Genomic DNA, 19,187 nt, shown 5'->3' with positions numbered 1-19,187 from the left:
ACGGTGGAGTGCCCGCGGCCCCCGCAGTCCATCAGCAACGGGCACATGCTGGGGGAGGTGGGGGGCGCCTTCATCGTGGGCCAGTCGGTCACCTACCTGTGCGACCTGGGGTTCGAGGCTCAGGGCCCCACCACCCTCACCTGCCAGAGCACTGGCAACTGGAGCTTCTCGGTCCCCACCTGCGTTGGTCAGTGGCGGTTTTGTCTTGGTGGTGTTGGTGGTGTTGGTGGCGGTGGTGTTTTGTTGGTGTTGTGGTGGTGGTGTTGTTTTGTGGTGGTGGTGGTGGTGATGTTGTTGTTGTGGTGGTGGTGGGGTGGTGGTTGTTGTGGTGTTGTTGCATTGGTGTTGTGGTAGTGGTGGTGGTGATGATGTTGTGGTGGTGGTGGTGGTGGTGGTTGTGGTGGTGTTGGTGGTGGTGGTGTGGTGGTGGTGGTGGTGGTGGTGGTGTGGTGGTGGTGTTGTGGTGGTGATTGTGGTGGTGGTGGTGGTGCTGTTGGTGTGGTGGTGGTGTTATGATGGTGTTGGGTCTATATATCCTTGGTTGTGTTGTTGTTGGGTCCATCTGTACCCTTGGTTGCATTGTTGAGTTCATTTGTACCTATTGTTGTTGAGTTTGTACCCTTGGTTGTGGTGTTGAGTTTGTCTGTACCCTTTGTTGTGGTGTTGTTGGGTCTGTCTGTACCCTTGTGGTGTTGGATCCGTCTGTACCCTTGGCTGTTGTTGCGTCCGTCTGTACTCTTGGTTGTTGGGTCCATCAGTACCCTTAGTTGTGGTGTTGTTGGGTTCGTCTGTACCCTTGGTTGTGCTGTGGTTGGGTCCATTTGTATATATATGTATATGTGTGTGTTTGTGTATGTATGTATGTATGTATATATGTATCTCTCTCTCTCTCTCTCTATATATATATATATATATATATCGACAGAGAGAGAGAGAGATATATATGTATAAATGTAAATTTATGCTTTTTGATAATCATTGATCTCCGTGTGTGTGTATATTTGTGTGCATGTTAAAAAGAGAGAGAGTAAGAGATAGAGAGAGAGAGAGGGGGGGGAAATATAACTGTTGTGAGGTAACATGCTCCCAACACAAAGAAAAAAAAAAGAAAGAAAATAACAAACAAACAAAATAAAACCAGTATACCCCTCACCGTTGACAGTGGCGACGTGCCCCGTGCCGGTGGTTGCCTTGGGAACGGTGTCTCCCCAGACGCCGACCCGCTACCTGGACTACGTGACGGTGACCTGTGACCTGCTGGGGGTCAACCCCCGGCAGCTGAAGTCGCGGTGCATGTGGAACAACAACACCCGCTCCTACAACGTCGACAGCAACCTGCTGCGATGCGACATCTCTGGTAAGATTCTTCTTCTTCTTCTTCTGCGTTCGTGGACTTCAACTCCCACGTTCACTCGCATGTACATGAGTGGGCTTTTACGTGCATGACCGTTTTTACCCTGCCATGTAGGCAGCCATACTCCGTTTTCGGGGGTGTGCATGCTGTGTATGTTCTTGTCTCCATAACCCACCGAACGCTGAGATGGATTACAGGATCTTTAACGTGCGTATTTCTCTGATACACACGAAGGGGGTTCAGGCACTAGCAGGTCTGCACATATGTTGACCTGGGAGATCGTAAAAATCTCCACCCTTCACCCACCAGGCGCCGTCACCGTGATTCGAACCCGGGACCCTCAGATTGACAGTCCAACGCTCTAACCACTCGGCTATTGCACCCGTCTCTGGTAAGATTCAAAATCAGTTAATGACGGGTGCAACAGCCAAGTGGTTAAAGAGTTGGACTTTCAGTCTGAGGGTCCCGGGTTCGAACTTCGGTGACGGCGCCTGGTGGGTAAAGGATGGAGATTTTTCCGTTCTCCCAGGTCAACATATGTGCAGACCTGCTTGTGCCTGAACCCCCTTTGTGTGTATACACACGCAGAAGATCAGATACGCATGTTAAAGATCCTGTAATCTATGTCAGCGTTTGGTGGGTTATGGAAACAAGAACATACCCAGCATGCACACCCCCGAAAGCGGAGTATGGCTGCCTACATGGCGGGGTAAAAGCCCACTCGTGTACATAAGAGTGAACGTGGGAGCTGCAGCCCACGAACAGAGAAGAAGAAGAAAATCACTTAATCAATCAAAAAACACTTTATTAATCCACATGGAAATTAACTTGTGCAATCACAGGCTCATTGTACACACCAACATAAAATGATATTGCGCAACACAAAACACACAAACACACCTTAAGACAGTAGGGTACTGCACAACAATATTTACAAATAAAAAACAACCAACAAATAAATGGTAGATATAACTAAAATCGAACGTGCACACACACACACACACACACACATGCGCATGCTTGCACGCACGTACGCACACACACACACACACACACACACACACGCACACACTCATGCACACTCACACACTCGACCATAAGGTAGTGTACAATAATACATATTTGTAAAAACATTCAGGAGATAAATCATAGTAAAATGCACATGCACACTCACACTCACGCATGCGTATGTCATGCCAGTAGATTCAGTTCATTAACAGTAAGATACATGAGTGAAAATTAAAAAGGAAAAGGAAATCACTTTCGATATGAGATCACTTCGCTTCCTTCTGCTGAACTTGTCCAGAGAAGGAGTAATCTCATTGTCAGGATCACAGTGTATACTTCTTAGAACAGTGTGTTTGACATACTTGCTGAGTGGTGAAACATGCATTTAATTACACATACTTAACCGTGACCCAACTAGTGCAGACTCCGGCAGGGGTCTGACATTCCTGTCCTGTGCAAACTACTAGCCGCCTATGCGGAGAAAATGAGAGAATTACGGCCGATAACCTCCCGGAAGTAGGTAACGTCCCCTTTGTCCCCCTGGCTAGCGCCCTCTTTTTCCGGCAGCCATCTCAACACCTGTTCCTGTGCACTTCATACGGCTAAGTTTTTTGCATTTTCTATCTGTCTATCGATTCTTTGGCGTTTCTGTTTTGTGTCCAATTATGTCTTCAAACAGGTCGCACAACTAAAATTAAGGCACTATCGCAATCGATTCGCGATTATTCTGGGCCCTCAACCTCTGGCTCTCTCAGCAACGCCAACCCTACGATTTACTTAGTTCTGATCGTAAGCAAAACTTAAAAAAAAATTTTTTTCATTTTAAAGTGCTTGAAGATGCTTTTTCTGCACCCAGACTTTGTCAGTAAGTTGACTGGAAGTTTATCAAGAGTCATGTCCATTTCCTGATTCTTTACACTTCATTGAAAAGTTAAAAGGAAGCCCCCCAAAAAATCAGCAGCTCAGATATAATAATGATGATAGTATTTATATAGTGCAGAATGTTGTGCAGAGACAAATCCAAGCGCTTCCACACCAGTCATTTACACGCATGCATAACTCTCCCTCTCTCTCCCCCCTCTCTCTCCCTCCCTCTCTATCCCTCCCTCTCTCCCTCTTTCTCCCCCTCTCTCTCCCCCCCTCTCTCTCTCCCCATTGTTCTCTCGCTGTGCATAATTTGTTCTGACAGAACTAATCTCCTGCCCGACACAAAACTGTTGGTCCGTCAGAGATGCCTTTGATGGAATCTGTCAACTGTCTTGCACCTGTTCATCTTCATGTTCTCCTTTTTCTTTCTTTCCTTCCTCCCTTCTTTCTTTCTGTCTTTCTTTTATTCCTCCCTTCTTTCTTTCTTTCATTCTTTCTTTCTGTCTTTCTTTTATTCCTCCCTTCCTCCCTTCTTTCTTTCTTTCCTCCCTTCTTTCTTTCTTTCTTTCTGAAGAAACTGAAGACAAGGAAGAGGTGGGGGAGGGAGGCCATCTTGTGAAAAGGTGGGTTTTAAGGCCAGACTTGAAAGAGACATATAGGTGCGGAAATACTCACATTGGCGCCCAAGCAATGCCTGAGTATTGGCAGAATGAGTTAATCATTTTTCTTTTGATTCGTTTAATTTTCATTGTGCCTTCTCCGGCTTGTCCTCAGGCTGTGGAGTAGAAACATGACTGGGTTGTCCGTGTTCATGGTTTGGTGTTTAGTGAGTACAGCATCAATTTTTGACTCACTTGTGTAAACAAAAGTGAGTCTATGTTTTAACCCGGTGTTCGGTTGTCTCTGTGTGTGTGTGTGTGTGTGTGTCCGTGTGTCTGTGTGTGTGTGTGTGTCCGTGGTAAACTTTAACATTGACATTTTCTCTGCAAATACTTTGTCAGTTGACACCAAATTAGGCATAAAAATAGGAAAAATTCAGTTCTTTCCAGTCATCTTGTTTAAAACAATATTGCACCTCTGGGATGGGCACAAAAAAAATTTAAAAAAAGAAGCCTAATTATATGCAAACTGCATTTACTGTTATATTTATATTTTTTGTATTCTCTAAACTTGGCACTTTGACCTCTTATTCTGACACAACAACAAGAGGAGTCATTATTATCATTTTTTGTTCAAACAGGAACTTCTTTTGCTAAGCATGGAATTTTTATTTATTTTGCAAACGATTTGGTGCAGTTAGTAAAAAAGGGAAATTACTCTGTAATTAATGCTAGGGGACTTAATTTGCTTTAAACTGATCTTTCTCATCTTAAACATTACATTTTGAAATTATACTCAATACGTAAAAAGCTTGGATTTTTTTAAAAAGTGTATCACAAGTGAGTCTTGAAGGCCTTGCCTCTCTTGTTTATCTCTGTGTGTTTGTGCAACTGGGTTGCGATACAGTCGCTCAGGCATCAAGGTCATGCCGGGAGTTTGAGTTGTTCTGCTAGTTGTGTACACAGGTGATAAACCATTTCTCATCCAGAATGTATTTATTGCTGTTAATATTTAGGATTTAAGACCAGTTACAGTAATTTTGTGTTGCAACTTTCATGAGCAGTGTATACTTTTGAGCTGGGTTTTTTTTTTTCTTTATTTGTTGTTTTTTCAGTCCGGAATGCATTGAATGGTATGTATGAATCAGAACTGCTGGTGGTGATGGGAAATGCTGGATGGTGTGAATTGATGTGCATGGAGGTTTTATGTTGCTTTTGGTGGTGTAGGGTGTGTTGGTGTGGGTGTTTGTATGTGTGAGATGTGTGTGGTTGTGTGTGTGTTTGTGTGTGTGTGTGTGTGTGTGTGTGCAAGTGCACCAATTGACAATGTTTAATTAAGTATGTGGGTGCACATGCACATATACGTGTTTTTGCATGACTGACTTTATTCAGATAGATTGATGTGACTGTGCTTTTACCTGGAAAGATGATTAACTGAAGAGGTGGATGTGGGAAAGGGTTTGTCAAATGATGTGTGTATGTGTTTATGTGTGTTTGTATGTGTGTGTGTGTATGTCTGTGTGTGCTATGTGTGTCACAGATACACGTTCTGTGTGTGCACATGTTATATACATGTTTGTGTGTGTGTACCATGTGCATGTTTGTGTGTGTTTGAATGTGTGTGTGTGTGCAAATGCATGCACATAATATTTTAGAGTGCCAGCTAGTGTTGTCATCAGTAATGGGTCTAGTTGGTGTGGTATCCTGCATATGCTACAGTGCAATGGCAACCCCCCCCCCCCCCCCTTCTCCATAAATGCCCTGTCTAAGTTAGGTTTTTATTGTTGTTTTTTTGCCTTATCATCTGCACAGTATTAGTGACATTACTGCCATGCCTCTTATTCAAAGTCCTCCATACACAGCCTCTGTGTGTAAGTTTGTTTCCATGTGAAAGTTAAATTTTTTTTATATATAATAATTTGTGTGTGTGTGTGTGTGTGTGTGTGTGTGTGTGTGTGTTGTGTGTGTGTGTGTGTGTGTGTGTGTATTTTAATGAACACAATTTTTTTTTTTTTTTCAATTTTTGGAGAAGTATTTCATTGGCTGCGAAGGCATGACCGACATGACACCTTGGGTTTACACAGAAGTCAGGAAGGTCTTTTATTTTATTATGTTTAAAAAAAAAAAGTTCTTTAAAAAAAAAAAATTGTATCACAGCCTGTATGGATCAAGGTCTGCATCGCACTTCAACACTCTCCTGTTATTATTATTATTTATTAAAAAAAAAAATTTAAACCACACCTTGAAACTGGAAGCTGTTAAACGGCAGGTGTGAACTGCGGCACGCCCAAGCGCTTACCTGGCTCCCTGCCCTACCAGCCCACCTCCTCGGCCTACAGCGGTCAGTTCACCTTCGCCTGCCGCGCCCCGCTCTTCACGCGCGTGGGCAAAAGCAGCATCGGCGGCAACGATGTCATCACCTGTGGTGCCGACGGCCAGTGGGACTTTGGGGATCTGCGTTGTGTGGGTAGGTGTGTGTGTGTGGGGGTGGGTGTGTGTGTGTGGGTGGATGGGCTGGTGGGTAGGTGTGTGTGTGTGGGGGGGGGGGTAGGTGTGTGGGTGTGTGTGGGTGGGTGTGGGTGGGTAGGTGTGTGTGTGTGTGTGGGGGGGTAGGTGTGTGTGTTTGTGTGGGTGGGTGTGGGTGGGTAGGTGTGTGTGTGTGTGGGGGGGGGTAGGTGTGTGTGTTTGTGTGGGTGGGTGTGGGTGGGTAGGTGTGTGTGTGGGGGGGTGGGGGTAGGTGTGTGTGGGTGTGGGTGGGTAGGTGTGTGTGTGTGGGGGGGGGGTAGGTGTGTGTGTGGGGGGGTGGGTGGGCGTGTGTGTGTGGGTGGGTGTGTAGGGGTGTGTGTGTGTGTGTGGGTGGGTAGGTGTGTGTGTGTGTGGGTGGGTAGGTGTGGGTGGGTGGGTGGGTGGAGGTGGGTGGGTGTGTGTATGTGTGGGGTGGGTGGGTGTGTGTGTGGGTGGGTGGGTCGGTGTGTGTGTGTGGGTGGGTGGATAGGTGTGTGTGTGTGTGGGTGGGTGGGTGTGTGGGTAGGTGTGTGTGTGGGTGGGGGTGGGGTGGAGGTTTGTCATGGTGGTTTGGGTTGTTTGTTTTTTTGGGTGGGTGTGGGGGGGGGGGGGTAGAGGGGGTTTGAAGAGTTTTGAAAGATCCTGGGATTTTTTTTTTTTTTTTTTTTTTTAACCGTTCAACCATGGATAGTTTACAGTCTCAGCAGGCTTCTGATGTGGGGAAAAATGCAGACACGTTTTTTTTTTCTTCCAAATTACGTTTAGACACATCCAGGAAATACTGTTTTAGAAGCTTATGCCCTTTCTTTGCAGTTCATGGATATCTAAGACATGAAAATGGTTTTAACTCATTGATCATTTGATGTTTAGCTCAGACGCATTGCTCTGGTGAAAAAATTCATCTCATCAAAATGTTCTTACCCATTGCTACATATGCATAAACCGCAAAAAAAAGAAACTAACTTCGACAGTATTTTCGGATATGTCCACATGTAATTTGGTGGAACAGCTATATTTTCTGTGTGTTTTTTTTTTTTTGTTCAACAATATGGCATAGAAGTCTGCCAAGGATTGTAAACTCCTCAGCGTTGAATGGGTTAGTGAGACGGATTTTTTTTACCTCAAAGCAATACTCCGGTGCAAAGGTCAGTGAATTAATGGGTGGTTGTGATCCAGGGGAGTTAATAGAATAGAATAGAACATAGAATGTCTTTATTACCAAGTGTACCGGGGTCGCAAGGAATATTGGGGGGTATAGTACATAACAAGGTATGAATATAAATCGAAAATCATACACAAACACAGATGCAGTAGAAATTAGGATACATACAAGTGCATATCAATATAAAAACTCGTGCATACTCACACATGCACACACTCCAGACACACGCACGCACGCACACAAACACACACACACACTCTCTCTCTCTCTCTCACTCTCTCACACAGACACACACACGTTTGAACAGAAGCCGCATATTACATGTGGATGGGGCTGATGACTAGATCTTCAGGTAGATGGTTGTTGATTGCACAATTCTATTTATCATAGTGGATTTGTTCGAGAGAGAGGGCATTGACTCTTTTGGGGAAAAAGCTATTGGCGAAGCGATTTGTTTTCGTCCTTATACTTCTGTACCATTGACCAGAGGGGAGCATCTCGAAAATCCCAAAAGCTGGATGTGATTGTATTGTAGTATAGTATTGTAGTGGTAGTCACTGACTGAACATCTTTCCACTTGAAGGGATAGTTGACTGGTAAAATAAAATGGAGGTGTGGGGTGGGTGGGGAGAAGGGAGTAGGACAGGGGATGGGGAGAGGGGTGATTGAGGAAGACATGCCAAAATCTCCGCATGTATGGATGTGTGTGTGTTGTGTATGAAAGAGAGAGAGAGAGACTGTGTGTGTGTGTGTGTGTGTCTGTGTGTACATGTGAATATCCACATACATGCCTTGAAACCCCCCCACCAATTCCCCGCAAAAAAACACAAAAAACAACAAACAACAAAACAACAACACCCCCTCCACCTCTAATCCTCTTCTCATTGTGTTGTCCTCCCCCCCCCCCCCCCCCATTCTCCTCCTCCACTCCCGCCCCCTCCACACCCCCCCCTCCCCCCCACACCCCCATCCTCTCTCCTCTCTCCACCAGGCCCCACCTGCCCTGACCCAGGTACGAAGGCGGGGACGCAGCAGGTGGCCACCACTTACGAGGAGTTTGCTGTTGTGAGGTACACCTGTGAGCGCAGCGGGTTTTCCCTCACCTCCGACCGGCCCCTGTTCTGCGAGTACAGCTCGGTCACCAGAACCCTGGCCTGGAACGGAACCGCTCCGGACTGCGTAGGTGGGTTCATGGTTCCCTGGTATTACTCTGCTGCTGCTGCTGCTGTTTTTTTTTTTCCTTTTTTTTTTTTGACTCACTTGTGTAAACAAAGTGAGTCTATGTTTTAACCCGGTGTTCGGTTGTCTGTGTGTGTGTGTGTGTGTGTGTGTGTCTGTTCAAACAGGAACTTCTTTTGCTAAGCATGGAATTTTTATTTATTTTGCAAACGTTTTGGTGCAGATAGTAAAAAAGGGAAATTACTGTGTAATTAATGCTAGGGGACTTAATTTATCACAAGTGAGTCTTGAAGGCCTTGCCTCTCTTGTTTCTACTTGGTTTAAACATGATTTTGTTTGTTCTCGACAGCAAGTAAAGACATTTGCAAACACATAGAGCAGCAATAAGCTGAAGCTTGTGGTGCGCTTTTCTGTCTGCCTGTGTTTCTGTGTCTTCTTTTTCTTCTTCTTCTTGTTCTTGTTCTCCTTCTTCTTCTTCATCTTTTTCTTCTTCTCCTTCTTGTTGTTCTTCTTCTCCTTCTTCTTCTTCTTCTTCCCCTTCTTCTCATACTTCTTCTTCTCGTTCTCCTTCTTATCCTCCTCCTTCTCCTTCCATTTAGTCTTCTTCTCCTTTTTCTTCTTCTTCTTCTTCTCCTATTTCTTCTCCTCCTCCTTCTTCTCCTTCCTCTTCTCCTCCTTCTATTTAGTCTTCTTCTTTTAACTTCTGTTTCTGTTTTTTATTCTTGTACTTTGTCTTCTTGTTCTATCTACTTTTGTTTCTGTTTCTTTTTCTGCATGTTCTGTTTCATCTTCTTCTTCTTGTACTTTGTCTTCTTCTTCCTATTTCTGTTTGTGTTTCTTCTTCCATTTCTTCTACTGTGTCTTCTTCTGTCTACTTCTGTTTCTGTTTTTGACTCACTTGTGTAAACAAAGTGAGTCTATGTTTTAACCCGGTGTTCGGTTGTCTGTGTGTGTGTGTGTGTGTGTGTGTGTCTGTGTGTGTGTGTGTGTGTGTGTGTGTCCGTGGTAAACTTTAACATTGTCATTTTCTCTGCAAATACTTTGTCAGTTGACACCAAATCAGGCATAAAAATAGGAAAAATTCAGTTCTTTCCAGTCATCTTGTTTAAAACAATATTGCACCTCTGGGATGGGCACAAAAAAAAAGAAAAAAAAAAGAAGCCTAATTATATGCAAACTGCATTTACTGTTTATATTTTTTGTATTCTCTAAACTTGGCACTTTGATCTGATATTCTGACCCAACAACAAGAGCAGTCATTATTATCATTTTTTGTTCAAACAGGAACTTCTTTTGCTTAGCATGGAAGTTTTATTTATTTTGCAAACTTTTTGGTGCAGATAGTAAAAAAGGGAAATTACTCTGTAATTAATGCTAGGGGACTTAATTTGCCACAAGTGAGTCTTGAAGGCCTTGCCTCTCTTGTTTTTCTTCTTCTACTTCGTCTTCCTCTTCTTCTGTGTCATCTTTCTACTTCTGTTTTTCTGGTTGTGTTTGTGTTTCGTCGTCTTCTTCTTCTTTTTTCTTCTCTTGTATTTTGTCTTCTTCTCTCTACTTCTGTTTCTTTTTCTGCTTCTTCTCCTTCTTCTCCTCGTTCTGTTTCTGTTTTTTCTTCAGTTTTTTTTTCTTCTTCTATTTCATCTTTTTTTTTTTGGTCCTGCTTCTGTTTCTATTTCATTTTCTGCATCTTCTTTTACTTACTGTTCTTGTTCTTTTTCTGTTTTGTCTGATTCTTTCTACTTCTGTTTTTGTTTCTTCTTCTACTTTGTCTTCTTTCTATTTCTGTTTTTGCTTCTTCTTCTACTTCGTCTTCTTCTTTCTACTTCTGTTTCTGTTTCTTTTTTCTGCTTTTTCTTCTGCTTCTTGTTCCCTTTCTTTTTCTTTTTGTTCTTCTATTCAATCTTCTTCTTCTTCTTTTTCTTGTTCCTGTTTTACTGTTGTTTTTGTTGTTGTTGTTGTTGTTCTTATTGTTGTCATTGTTCTTCTTGTCTTTTTCTTCGACTTAACATTCTTTTTTGCTGTTTCTTCTTCTGCTCCTCCTCCTTCTCCTATTTCTTCTTCTGCTTCTCCTTCTCCTCTTTCTTCTTCTTCTGCTCCTCCTTCTCCTCCTCTTTCTTCTTCTTCTGCTCCTCCTCCTCCTCCCCCTCTTTCTTCTTCTGCTCCTCCTCCTCCTTCTTCTTCTTCTCCTCCTCCTCCTCCTCTTTCTTCTTCTTCTGCTCCTCCTCCTCCTCCTCCCCCTCCTCTTTCTTCTTCTTCTCCTCCTCCTCCTCCTCCCCCTCCTCTTTCTTCTTCTGCTCCTCCTCCTCCTCTCCCTCTTTCTTCTTCTTCTGCTCCTCCTTCTCCTCCTCCTCTTTCTTCTTCTCCCTCCTCCGCCACTTCTTCTTCTTCATCTTCTTACATGCACTTCTACTACTTCTGCATTTGTGGGCCACAACTCCCATGTTCACTCTTATGTACAAGTGGGCTTTAACTCTCTCCATACGAATGGCAAAAGGGACGACGTTAACAGCGTTTCACCCCAATTACCATCATCAAAATATTGCAAGCGGAAGGTTCTTATACTGAAGAGGTGAATGTTGACAGAAAATACCACAATTCTGATGACGGAAGCTAAAGGTTGGGTCATTCAGACACCCACTAGACATCCGAGGGGTCTGTGTAGAGGAGAAGAAAGGACTGGCCGTACTGAGTGAGTTAAAAGACAGGACCATTTTTACCCGTCCATCTTGACAACAGTATTCTTCATTTTCAGCATGTTCATGTTGTGTATGTTTGTGCTTCCATTGCCCTTTGGAATTTGCATTGTGTGTCTTGATTTTCTTTTATCTTATTTATGTTCACTGCAGACACGGAGCCCCCTACCTTCTCCAACTGCCCGTCGGCGGTGCGGGAGGTAACCTACCTGGGCGCTCCGTTCTTCGCTGAGCCCCAGGCCTCCGACAACGTGATGGTGGCCGACCTGACCGTGACCCCCAACGACTTCCGGGTCAGCGACGTGGTGCAGACCAACTTTCAGGTGATCCTTTTTTGTGTTTTTTTTTGTCGAGTTGTTTTCTTCAGTATAGGGACATATTAGTATAGTTAGCAGCCACATTCAGCTGCCTGTTTATAATGTTTTTAGCAGTGCATGCAGCAGGCATACCTACCATTACTGAGGGCCTGTATTTGTCCTGGAAAATTGATAAAATGGACAGGGTGTCCTGAAAATACAGATATTTGGTGTCATATACTGTACCATGTCAAACTGATGCAAACTAGGCCTATCGGTTTGCTCTGCTTGGCCAAATTTTGCGCGGCTAACAGTGAAAAGACGCCCCTCTTTGCCCGGTCTGCTCTTAGCCAATCAAACGCCTCTAAAAGCTATAAGCGCTGAATCATTCTGTGTACTCGTTTCGACTCGGCCCCCTTGATTCGTTCGTTTTTTTCTACCTCTGAGTCGATCCTGTCTTTCCTTTCTCTGTTGGGGATCGAATTTTCGCTGGGTGCCTACGCGCGGTACCATGCCTCGTATGCCATCCTGTGAAGGCAGGGATCATGATGCTGGGACTGATACTCGGCAAGAGACTCTCCCAGGCCTGGAAATACAGATATTTGCTGCTTGTCCCGGAAAATAAAAAAAAATCCGACCGTAACATTTTTTTCTGAAGTATCTAGTGAGTTCAAGTGTACCCTTAGATGGCTTTCCAACCATTGCGGAAGACACTTTGTTAAGACTTACGGAAATGCTGCTGAATATTACTAAAGCTAATTTGTGAAAAAAAAGGCTGGAACTGTCGGAACAGTATCAAAGCCATTGTGTGAAAGTCCGCTCGATTTCCGTTACTGGCAAAGTAACTTTGGCAAGACCAGTGCGCATGCGGATAAACACCAACTTTTTGAACATTTTTTTTCCATGTTTGCAACCATTGCTTCTGGCTGTCAGATGACTGTTGTATGTTTGCAGAGTTGTTCCTGAAAATAATACCCTGTCCTTGATTCTGACGTGTGTTGTTCCTGAAAAACAAATTTTGGGGTCGGCATGCCTGATATTGGGGTGAAAAAAAAAGAAAAAAGCAGGAGTGGATGCAAGTACATGAGTGGGGGGAAAGAAGAGAAAAAATATTGGATAAAGGGCGCATTGATTATCGATGCGTTCTGATTTAGTAAGCAACCCCATTCAGATGCCGGTTAAAAATATTTTGGAAGAAAAATTGCATATATGGGAGCTAGCGGGACAAAGGGGAGGTTACCTACTTCCGGGAGGTTATCGGCCGTAGTTGCTTTCGTTTTCTCCGCATAGGCGGATAGTAGTTTGCACAGGACAGGAATGTCAGACCCCTGCCGGAGTCTGCACTAGTTGGGTCACGATAAGTATGTTATTTAAACGTAATTTTAGATAGAAAATTTCCTATATGGGTGAAAAAAAAGTAGGGGGAGTGGATGTGAGTACATGAGTTGGAAAAGAAAGAGAAAGAATATTGATTATCGATGCATTCTGATTTAGAAAGCAACCACATTCAGCTGCTTGTTTATAATAGTTTGGAAGAACAAGTGCATATAGGGGTTGTGGAAAAAAAGAGGGGGAGTGGATGTATGTACGTGAATGGGAAAAGAAAGAGAAAAATTATTGGATTATCAATGCATTCTGATGCAGAAAGCAGCTACATTCAGCTGCCTGTTTATAATATTTTGGAAGAACAATTGCATATATGGGTGGTAAAAAAAAAAGAAAAAAAAAGGTGGGGGCGGGGTGGATGCAAGTACGTGAGTTGGGAAAAAAAGAGAAAAATATTAGATACTTTATACATTTAATGAGCAGCCGTATTCAGCTGCCTGTTTATATTTTAGAAGAAAAAGTGCATTTTGGGGAGGGAGGTGTGTGTGGGGGGGTGTGGGGGGGTGGGGCGGGGGGGGGGGGGGGGGGGGGGGGGGAGTGGATATGAGTACATGAGTGGGAAAGGAAGAGACCAGATTATTGGATAATCGATGCATTCACGTATGAGTGGGACTTGTTTACTCTGTAGTGAAATACAGACTGCAGACATACAAGGCACTGTTGCCAGTTAGACTTAAAATGTCAGGTCTCAATGACATTTTGTAACATGGTAATGATGCACACATTTCATTTTCACATTTATAGCATCTACATTTGATATGTGGGGAAAAAAAACAAACAAACCAAAACAAACAAACGAAAAACATAAAAAGCTTTGGTGCAACTCAGGAAGCAGATGGGATGAAAGAAGTTACTCTTAACTCACTCAGTACGGCCAGTCCTCTCTTCTCCTCTACACAGACCCCTCGGATGTCCAGTGGGTGTCTGAATGACCCAACCTTTAGCTTCCATCGTCAGAATTGTGGTATTCTTTGTCAACATTCACGTCTTCAGTATAAGAGCCTTCCGCTTGCAATATTTTGATGATGGTAATTGGGGTGAAACGCTGTTAATGTCGTCTCTTTTGCCATTCGTATGGAGAGAGTTAAGATGGTAACAGCCAGAGGAAGAGTGGTGATTTCTTTAGGTCAGAAAGATAAGTAGGTCCTGCGGAGTGGAAAGCAGAGCAGAGACACGTCAATATTATTTCAGTTATTCTCATATAATTGTTTTTTTCTTTCAAAAATAAATCTATTCATTCATCATCCAAAAGACGCTTGCTAAAAACCATGCTGGCTTTTTATATGTGCGTGTGAGTGAGTCAGTTTCAGTTTCAGTTTCAGTAGCTCAAGCAGGCGTCAATGCGCTCGGACAAATCCATATACGCTACACCACATCTGCCAAGCAGATGCCTGACCAGCAGTGTAACCTCTCTTTCGCTGTTCGTATGGAGAGAGTTAAGAACACAGGCTTATATTATGGTGTCCACGTGTTGTGAAAATCAGAATGTCTTGAACTTCCAGGTGTCCTACATTGCCCGTGACCACGCCGGAAACATTGGGTCATGCGTCATCAGCATCCGGGTCAAAGGTCAGTTTTATGGGGGTCGGGGGTGGGAGGGGAAAGGATGAGGGGTGTGGGGGTGTTTTGTGGAGGGTTGCAGTTGCGGTTGTGTTTTGACATTATTGTTTCTTCTTCTTCTTCTTCTTCTGCGTTTGTGGGCTGCAACTCCCACGTTCACTCGTATGTACACGAGTGGGCTTTTACGTGTATGACCGTTTTTACCCCGCCATGTAGGCAGCCATACTCCGTTTTCGGGGGTGTGCATGCTGGGTATGTTCTTGTTTCCATAACCCACCGAACGCTGGCATGGATTACAGGATCTTTAACGCGCGTATTTGATCTTCTGCTTGCATATACACACGAAGGGGGTTCAGGCACTGGCAGGTCTGCACATATGTTGACCTGGGAGATATAAAAATCTCCACCCTTCACCCACCAGGCGCCGTCACCGTGATTCGAACCCGGGACCCTCAGATTGACAGTCCAACGCTTTAACCACTCGGCTATTGTGCCCGTCGACATTTTTGTTTCAAGAAGCAGGATGGAATGCAGCGTTTTAAGAAAAAGACTTGAGCGAAAAACAAGCTTGAGCAGTATTTTGTTGCCTGTTGTTTTTTTGTTGTTTTTTTCTGTGTGAAGCTTTCTTTTTTCTTGTGGGTTGTTCTTCTCTGTATTGAGACTTGTGCGTGTATGTGTGTGTGTGTGTGTGTGTGTGTGTGTGTGCGTGTGTGTGTGTGTGTGTGTGTGTGTGTGTGTGTGTGTGTGTGTGTGTGTGTGTGTGTGTGTGTGTGTGTGTGTGTGTGTGTGTTTGTGTGTGTGTGTGTGTGTTTGCACTACATATGTAAGCATCCACACACTTGTACTCAAGTTTGTGTGTGTGTGTGTGTGTGTGTGTGTGTGTGTGCGTGTGTGTGTGTGTGCGTATGTGTGTGTGTGTGTGTGTGTGTGTGTGTGTGCTTGCACATGCATGTGTGTGCACTTGTGTGGGCGTGTGTGTGTGTGTGAATGTGTATGTATGTGTGTGCATCTGCATGTGTGTGTACGTATGTTTGAACAAGCATCAGGAAACCTCTGCAGGCATGTGAAAGGGCTGTGTACATGAACATGTGTAATTATGTGACATCACTTACGGCCCATCATATTGTCATTCTGCATGTGTTCTACTACAGCTATTTCAACTACTACAACTGCTACTACTACTACTACCACTACTACTACTACTACTACTGCTACTGCACATAAACATGTATAATAACGTGACAACATCGTAGGCCCAACATGGCCCCTTGTCATTCTGCATGTGTTCTGTTACTATTTCTACTGCTACTACTACTGCTGCTACTACTACTGCTTCAACTACTTCAACAGCTTCTGATTCTACTACTACTACTACTACAACGACTACTTCTGCTACCGCTGCTGCTGTGTTGACTACTATTACTACTACTACTGTGGCTGCTTCTACTTCTACTACTACTACTACTACTTCTACTACTCCTACTACAATAGCATTTCTCACCAGTGATCTGTTGTGAACAGATCAGTCCCCGCCACAGATCCGCTGCCGCAACTCTTCAGAGGAACAGCTGTTTGCAGACAACCAGCGCTCCGTCTACGACTCGCTGAACTTTGTCCTCTCGCAGGCGGACAACTCTGGCATCGTGTCCTTGACCTACTCGATCAACCCCCTGAGCATCGACCGCTACAGCATCGGCAACACGTACACCGTGCGCATTGACGCCAGTGACCCTTCTGGTAACACCGACACCTGTCTGGTGCAGGTCAAGGTCACAGGTGGGTCACCATGGCTTGTACATCTTTTTGGGGAATTTATTTTTTGTAGTGATCTAGATTTGTCTTAGTGTTGACTGCGGTACATTTGGGCCAACAGCAGAGTGAGAGCTGTATGGTCAGTGGTTTCTCCATTACAGTGGGAATTCATTAACAGTTCAGTCTTTTGTGAAGGACTATGACTCACAAACTAGGAGGCAAGACTGCACTGGCTCTTAGTGCTGCAGCCTTGGGGGCTAGTCGGCCTTCGGGAACCATCCCAACGCTGACTGTCCTAAAACCCTCTTGGCCGAGAGAGTGGGGATGTAACTTGGGCAAGGCATTCTCCACTATAAACAAATTCTAGCCCAGATAGTCAGGGACAGCAGTTGCCTCCTCTGCTGTTCTGATGGTCATAGTCGGACACGCCTGTCTGTCATGCATGACTGCGGAGCTTGGCCATGTCAAAGATTGCATTAAATAGTTGGACACGACTGTCTGTCATACATGACTGTGGAGCTTGACCAGGTCAAAGATTGCATTAAATAGTTGGACACGACTGTCTGTCATACATGACTGCGGAGCTTGACCAGGTCAAAGATTGCATTAAATAGTTGGACACGACTGTCTGTCATACATGACTGTGGAGCTTGGCCAGGTCAAAGATTTCATTAAATCTAAAACTAACTCTGGCACTGCAGGTCACGGAATGTGAACAGCCGTCCCTTTCCCACGCTGATAGCACCACTCTCTATGTTTCTGTCTCTCTGCCCCCTTCCTTGCATGCAGCGACCGCTTCCCGTCATACCACTGTCCACCCTGACTCTCTTTGTGTGTAGACCTCTCTTTACTGCAACCTGTAGTTGAACAGAATAAAGTGTTGTCAAGTCCAACCAGTCTTCTCACTGGATAAAATGAACGAATCTTACAGCTGTAACAACTTCAGTGACATTATTATTACAGATTCCACTTAACCCTTTCAGCACCAGTCAATTTAGAGTGCAAATTCCCTTATGCTATAAACACAGAAAAGAGGGTGTCTAAGAATAGCTGGGGATTCCTCTTGTGATGTGTAGAAAATACGGCCTGACCTACCACCAAAATTAAGAGCAGTAGGTTCATGGATAGCAAACCCATGATCTGGTCACCTTTCAGTGACATGTGTCCTCTACCTAGCTTGTGCATAAATGTGAGTTTGGCGGTGAAAGGGTTAAGGCAAAATCAGCATCAGTGTCATCTACAGCTGTGCAACAAGCTCAGAGCTGATGTTTTTGTTTTGGGGGCTGGGGGTGGGGGTGCGGGGGTGACTAGAAGTAGAATGTGCTGTTCTTTAGCTGCAAGCAAATGTTATGTGGTGTTAGTGATAATTCTAGTTTGCTCCAGATTTTAGGATGCTGTAGTTCCTGACAGTCCAGTTCAGGGTAGGCATGTCTGCTGTGAGAACCAGTGTGAAATACCCCCACCTGTCTTTTCCCTTCTTTTTGTGCTGTGGCAGAATCAGTAAGGGGTTGTTTCTATAACCCACTGAATGCTGATATAGATTAGAGGATCTTTAACGTGTGTATTTCATCTTCTGCTTGCGTATACACATGCAGAGGGTTCAGGCACAAGCAGGTCTGCACATATGTTGACCTGTGAGATTGAAAAAAAATCTCCACCCTTTACCCACCAGGAGCCGTTACGGAGATTCGAACCCGGGACCCTCAGATTGAAAGTCCAACTTTCAGCGCTTGAACCTTTTTTTTTTTTTTTTTTTTTTTTGCAGCCCCGCTCTGTTTTCCATGGACGCTGAACGTGGAGAATGCAGACGTGACGTGCAGACAGCAGGCGAGTGGAGGTTACCGCTGTGACGTGCAGTGCAAGGCCGGCTACAAGTTCCTTGAGAACCCAGACGTGAACGACATCTCCGTCTCCTGCTCCCCTGGCAGTGACTGGGACCGTGAAGCACCGCTGTGTACCCGTGAGTTTTTTTTTTTTTTTCTCTCTCTCAAGGCCTGACTAAGCGCGTTGGGTTACGCTGCTGGTCAGGCATCTGCTTGGCAGATGTGGTGTAGCGTATATGGTTTTGTCCGAACGCAGTGACGCCTCCTTGAGCTACTGAAACTGAAACTGAAACTGAGTTTTGGGGGGTCAATGGATTTAGGCCCAACACTCGGCTTATATCACAGATTGACATAAGTTTACATTTGGGCGAACAGCAAAGTGAGAGCTGTATCATCAGTGGTTTCTCCAGTCAATGGGAAACCATTTACAGCTTAGTCTTTTGTGAAGGACTATGACTCTCAAACCAGGAGGCAAAATTGCTCTGGCTCTTAGTGCTGCAGCCTTGTGGGCTAGTTGGCCTTTGGGAACCATCCCCAACGCCGACTGTCCTAAAACCTTGTTGGCCGAGAGAGTGGGGATGTACTTGGGCAAGACACTCTCCACTATAGTCAGATTCTAGCCCAAATAGTCGGAACAGCAGTTGCTTTCTGTGCTGTTCTGATGGTCATAGTCGGACACGACTGACTATCATATATATATATATATATATATATATATATATATATATATATATATATATATATATATATATATATATGGATGGGTGTGGGTGTGTGTGTGGGAGGGGGTTAAGGGGACGGGGGGGTGTACATTGTGTGTGTGTGGGGTGGGGATGTGGGTGTGCGTGTGTGTGTTTTTAGGGGGTTGTAGCTGGTGGGGGGGTTGGAGTGGTTATGTTCATGTGTGTGCTGGTGTGTTGGTGTGTGTATGTGTGTGTGTGTTTGGGGGGGTCTGTGTGTGGGTGTATGTAGGTGTGTGTTTATTTGTGTGCGTGTGAATGTA

The 19,187-nt window shown here is 44.5% G+C and overlaps 1 protein-coding gene across 1 annotated transcript in view; it reads left to right on the top strand.

Moving 5' to 3' along the window:
* The window catches only part of LOC143277385 (uncharacterized), a 140,427-nt gene that overhangs the window by 45,550 nt on the left and 75,690 nt on the right, over positions 1 to 19,187 (top strand). The window contains exons 20-27 of the mRNA XM_076582167.1: positions 1 to 187; positions 1,163 to 1,357; positions 6,098 to 6,295; positions 8,487 to 8,678; positions 11,521 to 11,690; positions 14,552 to 14,618; positions 16,131 to 16,385; positions 18,127 to 18,321. The exon at positions 1 to 187 is cut by the window's left edge and continues 2 nt beyond it. Coding sequence (XP_076438282.1) covers positions 1 to 187; positions 1,163 to 1,357; positions 6,098 to 6,295; positions 8,487 to 8,678; positions 11,521 to 11,690; positions 14,552 to 14,618; positions 16,131 to 16,385; positions 18,127 to 18,321 — 1,459 coding nt within the window. The remainder of the gene's footprint in view (positions 188 to 1,162; positions 1,358 to 6,097; positions 6,296 to 8,486; positions 8,679 to 11,520; positions 11,691 to 14,551; positions 14,619 to 16,130; positions 16,386 to 18,126; positions 18,322 to 19,187) is intronic.

The sequence above is a fragment of the Babylonia areolata genome, chromosome 34, assembly GCF_041734735.1.
Source record: "Babylonia areolata isolate BAREFJ2019XMU chromosome 34, ASM4173473v1, whole genome shotgun sequence".
Lineage (NCBI taxonomy): Eukaryota > Metazoa > Mollusca > Gastropoda > Neogastropoda > Buccinidae > Babylonia > Babylonia areolata.
Note: the sequence above shows the minus strand (reverse complement) of the source record. Positions and strands in the feature narration are given on the sequence as shown.